Raw genomic sequence first — 10,899 nt, 5'->3', positions numbered from 1 at the left:
GAGCCCTCCTTTTTACCTAACATCTCTTGGTCTGTGTATTGTTAGCTTGCTTATCATTTGCTTAACAGCTAACATGCTTTTATAAGTAAATGAGTGTGTTTGCCTACATATGTACCGTATGCATGCCTAGACCCTGTGGAGGTCAGAAACTGGTATCAGATCCCCTAGAACCATAGTAACAAATCCTGTGAGCTGCCATGTGAGTAAACTTCCAAACTGTCTTGGTTTGCAAGATTGAACTGCTTGCCCTAAGAGACCTCCTGTACCAGTGGTCATGGTCTGAAAGAACCCCTCACTGTATTCCTGACGGGACCGTGGATCCTACCCTCACCCTGTGTATAGGGAGTAGTAGCCCAGGCTTCTACTATGTCCCCACTTTGCCAACAGGTAAGGAGAGATCTGGTTTCTGCCATGCCCCACTGCTAACACAGGACTGCAAAAAAAAAAAGGTGCTCAGTGAAGGATTTTGGGTATAAAACTCTAGTTATCTTTTTAAAAGTTTAATTAGTTAGCCAGAATGAGAGACTAAACTTTGTAAGACAATCAAAAATTAATTTTATTTTTGTTGTTCAATTTAATGCCAAGTTCTTTCCCAACTGCCCAGGAAATTCCAATTTCAATGTTACGGTTTCTTGTGAGTATTACAAATTAAGGCAGAAGTAATTCTCATTTGTTTTTAAAATAATAAAATTCTTGTAACCTGGATCAACAACAACACAGGCGTTACTAATGACATTTGTAAACTTAGAACTAATGAATTTGGTAGTAAGCATATTAACATTTTGGAATACCAAGAATCCTAAAGTTACCGAAACAGAATAGTAGGAGTAGAATGCTTCATACTCTCCTCCTACCAGCTTCAGAATGAGGGTACAGTATTTGGATTATAGACTCTGCCTGACCTAATGTTGGTTGGAAACTGCCAATGCACTAGAATGTGTGCTCATCAGGACAGTAGTATCATCTGCTGAACAATTCTGGCCTAGGCCCTGTCTAGCTCATCTCTCAAAGCCGCTGCATATTTTTCAGGGTAGGATCTGGGATCACTTTTAGTAATGCTGGCAAAAAACTCCAAGACTTTCATCTTGGTGGTTTCAGCAAAGGCCCTTGGGCCCCACAAGAACTCATGGCTAGGAGGATCACTGTCTGGAACCTGCCTGTACACCAGGTACCCTTCCTGCACAAAATCCTCAGTGATTATCTTCCTGGGGTTTTCACATAGGAAAGGATCTCTCCAATCACAAAACCCTATATTATTCAGCATTCTCCAGATCATCTCCAAACTGACACAGTTTCCCTGCATGAAAATGATACCCAATATTACTATTAAGAGGTCTGTCTTGGGCTTACCCTGGGCATCACTCAGCATCCCATCATAGGTGATACCCAGGGCAGTAACAAGGGTATAGGATTGGACAAAGGGGTCCACTTCTATCATGTCAATACCAAAGACCAGCCTTAAGCACTCCGATGCCTCACTAAAGATCACAGGGTAGTACTCTTCATACTCTCTAACAATACTTTCCAGCATTTCTGACTTGGTAGTGAAATCCTTCATTTCATATTTGAAAAGCAGAAAGTGCACCAGGTCAAACACCTTTATATTTAGTGCCCTGTGCAACAATGACACAGTGTCTTCCAGCTCCTCTATTTGGTTGCAAGAAGCCTCATCAGATGGGTACTCGGGAATGGAGCCCATGATCATAGGGGGAGAGCAGGCTCTCTGAGGACTCTGGGGAGAACATGGTGTTCCACTATCATACACATTTTTTGAGGTGGTGGTGCTGGCTTCCTCCTTCTCTGCAACAGCCATGATGATCTGAGCATTGTTTACCTCCCCTTGGGCTCCAGGACTGGCTGGGAGGTTGCAGTGATGAATGTTATGGGAAACATCCATTGTGACTTTTTTGGTAACAGCAGGCAGGATAGTGTCCCAGTTACAACAATGAGGATTCACAGGCCTGATGGGTAAAGGGAGAGGGAAAGGATGAGGGTGAGTGGACCCTGCTGGTAGCCATTCTCTTTTGCAGCTCTCAAATAGTCATGTTGTCTGGTTTCTCTTCAGTGGTGCTCCAGGATCACAAGGACTCTTAGCAGTCCTAGAACCCCAAGAGGCTGAAAGAGAAAGAAAGAAAGCTATTTGGGGTGCAGCCTTGTCAGAGCATGAGCCCCCAGGGCTGCTATCAGATTATTTGGGGCCAGAAAATGTAGAATGTTCATATTCTGGGTAGTTGAAACCCTTAATATACTTGCAGGATATACTTCCCCACAAGTTCTGAGGCTGCATTAACCTTGTTCTTGTACAGGAACTGAAGACACTGTCTCAGACCAAGACTTTATCTCCTGCCACCTAGAACTACTCTAAGAGATGCTGACAACATTCTACAGCTTCAAAATGCTAGTTTGAAACTGAGTTCCCATTCTGAACAGGAAGAGTGAGATGGACTATGGGTAATAACCCTACTTAAGGTAAATGGTATTTTCCATGCTCACTCTGGGCCCTCAGCTTTCCCATGTCAAGGGCTGTACACCACCCTTCTACAGGTCTGCGGCAAACTCTTAGGTTCCCACTTCTCTGAAACAGAATAAAAGGGATTAAGAACCCTTTATATCTGGCTACAGCTGTTCAAGTTAAATTGAAAGACATGGCTCAATTCAATGTGGTCCATGTGTCCTGGGATGGGGAACCTGCCCAACACTCACCTTGATTAGGGACAAGGACAGAACTGCTTGCTTTGATGATCTGAGGCTACTTTTTTTTAAGTCAAGAGCTTATTCCTCCCATCCAAGTACTAACTAGGCCCGACCTTGCTTATCTTACGAGATCAGACGAGATCAGGCACGTTCAGGTTGGTATGGCCGTAGAGTAAGAGCCTATTTCTGTGAGACAGAGGGAAAGGATGTGAGATAAGGGAATTTATCCATAGTTCTTGCGTCTTCTAACAGCTGACAGGAGGGCAGAGGTAGGAGATGGGTCTTATGTGCCTGGGTGGCAGGACTTCTTCAGTCCTTACCTTGACTACTGACACTCCTGAGAGCTTCCCTTTGATGACCCCAGTCAAACTCCCTTTTACCAGGTCTTTCAGCTCCCTGAGACCAGTGACCTGCAAACAAGATAGGGTGGTCAGACTGATAGCCTGATCCAGGACTATGGAGGTCAGGTATGTGAAGAGTGTTTGTGGGGCCCATGTCTGTATTGTGGACAGGGGTTTCCTTCACTCATCCACTATGGGTCTTTACTTATGGACCTTATAAGATCCTGGAACCCCTGTTTCTAACTAAGCTCACCCACAATGGTCAGGTCTCTCACCTCCTTGACATCTGAGTACGTTCCACATCCCTTCACATTGGTGTGGGTTATTTGGGGATCATCTCTGCTGGGACTGGGCTTCCCTAAGTCCACCTGAGGTTCATTCATCTGACTTGTCCTTCTTGACATCTTCCCTCATGTGCAGATGACACAAGATCTCATCTCTCCAAAGACTCCCACCTTCCTGTCCAAGGTAGAAGCAAGCATGCCACTTAGTGTCTGAGTGCTGGCCTCAGAACATAACCAGACTATACAGTCCCTTCTTTGTGTGCTGTGGACAGATATAGTCCCCAGAAGTCCTTATCTAGGATCTGACTGTTCCTGGTACTGCTCCCTCTGCTTACCACAAGTGGTTCCCTCTGGTGACCTGGTATGATTCCTATGATCAAAGTCATCACCTCCCAGAAAAGTCCCACCCTAAATCATGAAATGTAGGAGGAAAACAATGCCGCCATTAACCATATGACTTACTAGAGTCGCATACAGATGAGGTAATAAAAGAGCAGTTTACCACACCGCTAACCACACCCACTTTAGGCATGACTAAAGACATATACCGACGGACATAAAGATGTATACAGACGTAGGCGGTGAACTACATCACTAGCCAGGCCCACTTTTGGGCAAGGCTAGGGGCGTTACGGGGGGAAGGTATAAAAGACTGAACAATGGAAGTCTTGGTCTCTTTTTCCAGCTTTCGGCTTCCAGTTCGGCGGCGGAAAACTACTCGGCTCATCTGGGTTACTTATTTGGTATCTTGTGAGTAATTTCTACAACAAATACTTAGTTTTACTGTCAGTAAGTGTGCCGTTTATCGTTAAAGCCTTTTCCTTGAGAGAAGCCTTCCCGCCAGCCTGGTTCCAGAGCCACATCAGTCTCAAATGAACACACAGGAGGCTATATTAATTATGAAGCTGTTAGCCTTGCTTGTTTCTTACTGGCTAGCTCTGACTTAAGTATTTATCCGATAATTGCTAATCTAAGTATTTCTCTTACCGGAGAGGTTTCCAGGCTTCCTACCCCATGGCATTACATCTTGACTTCCTGTGTTTCTCCTTCCCAGAGTCCTCCTGGACTCCTAGTCCCACCTATCTTGGTTCCCTATTGGTCAAAAGTGCTTTATTGACAAATACACAGGACTTCCCCCATCATCTCCTCTTTTCTGTCTAAACAAAAAGAAAGGTCTTAACTTTAACATAGTCAAATTATATATAACAGAACAGTTATCAAGTAAGAACACAGTTACAATATTTTGTCTATCAACATTTAGCAAGATTTAAAGAAAATATAATCTATCCCATCCTTGTGAGTCCAAAGTCCTATATGTAGCTTATCTTTTATCATAACTAAGGAAAACTATAATTATAACTATCTGCCTTCAACTCTATCAAAGACCACAGAAGGATAATATATATAAATTGACAGAGACATCTTACTGCCTGGACAGTCACCCAAGTTTCTCTGTAATGTTGGGGCATCCATCTTCAGCCCATAGATCACAATGTGTCCAGAAGATTTCTCAGCAAAGCAGGACATTTCAAACTGTCCATCTGTATTGGCAGTGTGTCAGTCATTTTTCTGTGTCCTGCAGAAAGTCTCGTAGACTCTTCCATGAATCAGGAACCCTGAAGGACTGTTTGATTTCAGTAGTCACTTTCCTGTGGGTCCTGCATGTCCAGTTTATACAGCAACAGTCATGCAGTCTAGGCAAGAGCAGTTTCTTGCCCAAATGGCTAATCTTGCTACGTTGAAAGCAAACTTCATAACGAGTCTCTTCAATGCCCATCTTCCACTGAGGCATAATTGGTGCTGCCAGGAGGAGCCATTTCTCATTGTCAAGAAAAACCCTAAACCATTTTAAATGCCATTTTCTGAAGGTCTTTGAAAGGTTTGAAGACTATCTATCTGCCTCAAATATATCTCTGTATATCTAGAAAACCAAACTAACCTAAATATAAGTTCTGACTATTATAAGTAACTACCTATGGTCTGTATTTAATTATGCATTATGTTTTAAAAGATCAGTATAAGCACAATACTTAATCAAGAGGAGAAATATACACATCACAAAATTGACCTTGAATTTGTATCAATAAATGAAAAACCATACCCATACCATAATTCCCCTTTTTACCATTAAAAAGAGATTGGGTATGATCATTAGCCAATTGTAAACAACCCCATTTAAATGAAAACAAAAATTTATAAACAATATGGGAATTAGGACGTCGCTCATTCCAAACTGCTTCGTGCTGGAAGGGGGCGCTGTTCATACCATGGGGATCATGATAAAACTCAGAAACCTGAATAAGTCCTTAGTTTCAGGGTCTGTAAGACTGCATCATCTTAGATGTTGAATCACTTGGGCCATTGCTTCTGGGGGTCTTGTTTCATCAAACCACAGAAGCCTGGAAGGAATCTTCAGCTTTTCATTTTCTGTAGAAACATAAACAAAATCTCTTTTCCAAAGTAACATATCCTTATACTTAAAATTTGAAGTCAAGGCATTCTCAAAAGATATAAGTTGAATTAATTCAGCAGCATTTATAATCAAGTATACTTTAGCAGTTGTTCCTTCCTGAGCAATCAAAAAACGGAAAAACACAATAGCATACAGTATCCAGACTCTCTGTGTATTTTCCATCTTTACGTGGCTTATTTATTTATCTATTATTATTATTATTCTATTTCTTTTACTTTTTTATTTTTCTCTGAGACAGGGTTTCTCTTTGGAAATCCGCCTGCCTCTGCCTCTGCAGCAAATCCTACCAGCATGAGCCACCACAGCCGGCTTCTCTATTTACCACTGTGCCTTTTCTTTTTCTCTTAATCTTTTTTTTTGTGAGTCAATTTGAATGGTTTATTTTTTAATTTTTTTTATTTTATTTTCCAGTTTAAATTTAGATAAGAATCAAGGTTGCTTCACAAGTCAGTTCCAGGTCCCTCTCCCATTCCCTCCCTTCCTCCCGTGCCCTCCCCCCCCCGTTATCCCCTCATTTCTCCAGGGAGGGTGAGGCCCTCCATGGGGGTGTCCATAGTCTGTCATTTCATATAGGGCAGGGCCTAGACCCTTTCCCAAGAGTTCAGGGTGAGAGTGCACCTCACATTGTTCTATTGGAGTCCAAAGTCCGTGTGTATACTTGGGATGGGTACTGATCTGCTGCCCAAGGCTCAATAGAATCCCTAGGCCTCTTCACTGACACCCAGATTCAGGGGGTCTTGATCAGTCCCATGCTGGATTCCCAGGCTAATGCCTGGGATTCAAGAGTTAACCTTTGTCTGGTCAGCTGTTTCTGGGGGTTAGACCAGCCCAGTCTTAATCTTACGTATATTTTTAAACACACTGAAAACCTTTAGAGGTTTTGCTTCATGAAAGTCTGACTTTACTGTAAATCTTTATGTTTTTCTGGCCACGTGTCTTATCTGTTAAAACCACGGCTGTTTAAACTGCCATTTTTCCAAGATGGGGGGCATAAGCATGACTCTAGCTGCCGGCTTGGAGATGTGGTCACTGGCACTTCCAGCTGTGCTTACACACCTTTCAATTGTTAGTAGAGCCTCTTAAAAGAACCTTGCTGGGTTTTTTTTTTGCTTGAGTCTCTGCTTGTCGCTAGCAAAACAGAGCCCACCTGAGAAAAATGCTGCTACCAAAAAGAACCATGCTTTTCTTTAAAGATTTTGTCATTCTACGTGGAAATTCATGATCCCACTTCTGATCACCATTATATAAAGGGAAGCCTTCCCACCAGCCTGGTTCCAGAGCCGCATCAGTCCCAAATGAACACACAAGAGGCTATATTAATTATGAAGCTGTTGGCCTTGCTTGTTTCTTACTGGATAGCTCTGACTTAAGTATTTACTCCATAGTTGTTAATCTAAGTATTTCTCTTACTGGAGAGATTTCCGGGCTTCCTACCCCGTGGTGTTACATCTTGACTCTCTGTGTTTCTCCTTCCCAGAGTCCTCCTGGACTCCTATTCCCACCTATCTTGGTTCCCTATTGGCCAACAGTGCTTTATTGACAAATACACAGGACTTCCCCCATCAATGAAACAGGGATCTCCAGGCAACATTAATAGGGATGACCAGGTATTATGAGGTCTTTGGGGTTTTCTTTGGGGGGGTGTGTGGCTGTGCCTCACCATATCTTTAATTCTCACCATAGTAACTTACCTAGATTACTGATAAATGCTGGACACCTCCTCTGGTAATCTTTATATGGCTCCCTCTGTTGCTCTAATGATACTTTAACTGAACAGGCTCACCTTCTTGCAGAGGAGATAGAAATGATAATGAACTACATCTGTACAACAGTAAGTGGAGTATCACAAAGCTGACAAGAGCAGGGCCAACAGAAATGGTAAGGCTGAATTATATGTGTACTGACTATCTGGGGTACAGTGAGCTTACTTGAACCCTCACATTTTACCTTAACTGCTAATGTATCCAAAGACCTCTTTTGTCCATGGCCTCAGAAAAAGGCTCTGATATTAGATCTGTGGTCAAAGTAGGCCACTCCCCTGACTAGTCTAGCCACATGTTGTACAAGACTACTTACAGATATACAGCTGAATTATCTAGTGTGGCACATCTTTAGTTTACCATCAGGGTCTCACCATATCACTTCATGGAGCCTGGATTGTGTCTACTCCAACTGCCTCAGAAAAAAATGATCCAAATCAGAGTCCCCTTGGAGGACAGAGGCTCATTCCTAGAAGCACCCTTCTCCCCATTTGTTATGAATGCTCAACAGAGAAGCACTAATTTGCGTTCCTTAGTCTAGGCATAATGTCTTACCTTAAATCCAAGAGTAACTGAAAAGGGTATGGAGAACACATCATCTTTTAAAAGTGTTTTACTAACACTTGAAAATTTAATATATTGCATTTTAATCATATTCAACCTCCTCCTCCAAATCCTTCTAGATCTAAAACCTTTCATATCCACCAAACCTTGTATTCCCATACTTTTCAGACCATTGAGTTCAATTTGTAATGTATATTCTTGAGGGTGTGAGCATCCATTGAAGCACAATCGACTGATTAGAAGCTGCAACCATTGGCTATCAATTACCAATAACTCCTCAGCTAGGGGTTGGACTTACATACTACACTTTATGCTTGGATTTTGTCTAGCTTGGAACTCAGTCCTCTTGATTGGGCTACCTTCATTCACTTGGGAAAAGGGGGATAAAGCTGGATTATTTGGGATGTGTCCATCAGCGTGCCACAAGGCCCAGCTGGTCCTCACTGTTCAGTTGACATAAAAACTAGATTTTGACCACCAGAATTATTTTTATTTTATGTATATAAGTGCTTTGAGTGCATGTGCATTTATGTGCAACACATGCGTGTCTGGTGCCCACAGAAGTAAGAAAAAACAATATATCATCTGGAACTGCAGTTGTGAACCACCATGTGGGTGGTAGGAGCTGTATCTGCAAGAACAGCAAGTGGTCTTACCCACTGAGGAATCTCTTCATCCATAGACTCCCAGAATTATATAAGTAAAAGCCAGAAAATGCTAACTCCTGCAAGTTGCCTTCTCTTGTGTTGCAAGGAGTTTTAATAGGTATGGAACTGTATTATTTGGAACCCTCTATCGGGGGCAAGGCTTCATCAATATACTGTCACATCTCACCCTTACTGAAAGCAACTGACTCCTGTCTTTCCCAGGGGCCTCTAGGAAACACCAACTCCCACATTCCTATTTTTTCAAGTGAGACCCCTACTTAGAGCAGGGATTACCATAGTGGTGAACCTGCACTATCTGGGAACCAGTCATGCAGAAAGGTGACTCTGTAGGCAATCCTGAACTCCCTTAATTCTGAAAGGGAGCCTTCAAAATCAAAGAACAAAATGTCTTTTGTCCCCAGAGCCTCTGGATACCCCCTGATGTGGTAGGGAAACAGTACCACAAATAATGGTTCCTTCTTGTTTCAGGCGAGTCAAAGGGGTGCAACTGGATTACCTGGGCTGTCTCAATGGAATAATAATTTGTCTATCCCAGTAGTAATATGAAATCCACAGGCAGCTCACCCTTGAGTCAGAAAGTGACCAAGTCCTCCCTCATCCTCTAAAAGTAGCATCTGTATAGTATCCATAGCCTGCAAGTGGAGCTGTGCAAGGGTCTGATTCCTACAATAACCCAGTTTGGTACCCATTTGACAACAGAGGTGAAGTTATTTTTAACTAGGGTCTCTCTATTGTGAAAGATGGCTTTGCAGTCTACTCTAAACTCTCACGATGCCTCTGAAAGCATTGGGAGGATATCACCCCTCCAGAAACCTGCTTCTCACAAGTCAGATACCTGGGTATGGTAATATATGGAGGGGCTGCTTCTCACAAGTCAGAACTGAGGCATCCTTTACACACTCAAGGACCCCCATGCAAGGACTCTCATCCCTCAACAAACCCTGATACCTGGGTATGGAAGTGTGTGGAGGGCCTGCTTCTAACAGTCAGCACTGAGGCGTCCTTTACACACTCAAGGACCCCCATGTAAGGACTCTCATCCCCCAACCCAGGTACCCAGATGTGGAAATCTGTAAAGGAGCATTTCCTCACCTGTCCCATTAAGATATGGTTTCAATACAAGGAATCACCCAAAATGGTGCCAAATGCCACCCCATGCCCCCAGATATAGAAGGTTTGTGAGGACTCTTTTCCTCAAGTCACCATCCAGCTATCCCTCTTGTCACAAGGACCATCACTAAACGGTTCTGACATGCACCTGCCCCCTGATGATAAATTGAGGACCCCACGTGGGGTTCCTAGGTTTGCTGCAGGGCCCTCAAAAGGAGAAAATGTAGGTTGTGCCTGTGTATCTAGGGCAGCTTCTGAGTCATAGTTCCAGCTCTACTCTGGACTCAGTGTCCCACAGGTTTGTGGCCCCGAGAAATAGACCCGTAGACCGCCCAGGGGCTTCGAGGCACCACAGGGAATGGCGCTGATGCACCCAAGTGTCCAGATGCAGAAAGGAGGGGGAGAAGGGCTGCGTCCCGGGAGCCCCCGCAGTGTCTCCAAGGCCCACAAGTCCTAGGCACAGGAAAACAGCCCGGCTCTCTCCCTTCAAGACCCTCCCAGGACAGCCTCCAGCCCCCAAGTCCCGGATGTGTTGACCCCCGAGGAAGCTTGAGGGCCTTCTTCCCAGAGTCAAGCTCAACTCTGGGGCAGGACCCTCAGAAACCTACAGACTAGCTTGACTCGAGGCCTGTGCTCCTCAGCTTGTCTCCTGAGACCCTGTCCTTCCTAAGGACTGGAAACCCTCGTGTCCCCTCCTCTCTGGGCCGACGCCACCCCACTGCCCGCAGGGAGGGGCAGGGGCTGGTGTCCACACGGAGACCCCGTCTGGGGGGCAGCGCGCACCCCCCGAGTGAAGGAACAACCGCCCCCCCGGGACCCTGTCACCACAGCGACCTGCAGGGCCCTCTCTCCTCAGGGACGGCTCTTACCCTGCTGCCTGAGAGAACTCCTTCCCTCGGGGAGGGAGGCCTGAGATGGAGCCTGGTCCCCAGTCAGCGAACCAGAAGAGGCTCCTGCCGACCCAGGGCCCGCAGGGAGGGGCAGGGGCTGGTGTCCACACGGAGA

At 44.5% G+C, this 10,899-nt stretch overlaps 1 protein-coding gene across 1 annotated transcript; it reads right to left on the bottom strand.

Annotated features, from left to right (window-relative positions):
* Positions 1-531: 531 nt before the first annotated feature.
* On the bottom strand, positions 532-3,490 carry Magea4 (MAGE family member A4). The gene is made up of 2 exons (XM_013125404.3): positions 3,311-3,490; positions 532-3,104 (listed from the first exon to the last, which is right to left on the bottom strand). The coding sequence occupies exon 2, from the start codon at positions 1,895-1,897 to the stop codon at positions 983-985; it is 915 nt and encodes a 304-aa protein (XP_012980858.1). The 5' UTR covers positions 1,898-3,104; positions 3,311-3,490; the 3' UTR covers positions 532-982.
* Positions 3,491-10,899: the final 7,409 nt, after the last annotated feature.

The sequence above is a fragment of the Mesocricetus auratus genome, unplaced genomic scaffold (assembly GCF_017639785.1).
Source record: "Mesocricetus auratus isolate SY011 unplaced genomic scaffold, BCM_Maur_2.0 Super-Scaffold_100003, whole genome shotgun sequence".
NCBI classification, from domain to species: Eukaryota; Metazoa; Chordata; class Mammalia; order Rodentia; family Cricetidae; genus Mesocricetus; species Mesocricetus auratus.
This window is presented reverse-complemented; position numbering and strand designations above follow the sequence as displayed.

What these genes read in the sequence shown, in the direction of transcription:
- Magea4 (XM_013125404.3), bottom strand. Translation starts at nt 1,897, where the DNA reads ATGGATGTTTCCCATAACATTCATCACTGCAACCTCCCAGCCAGTCCT.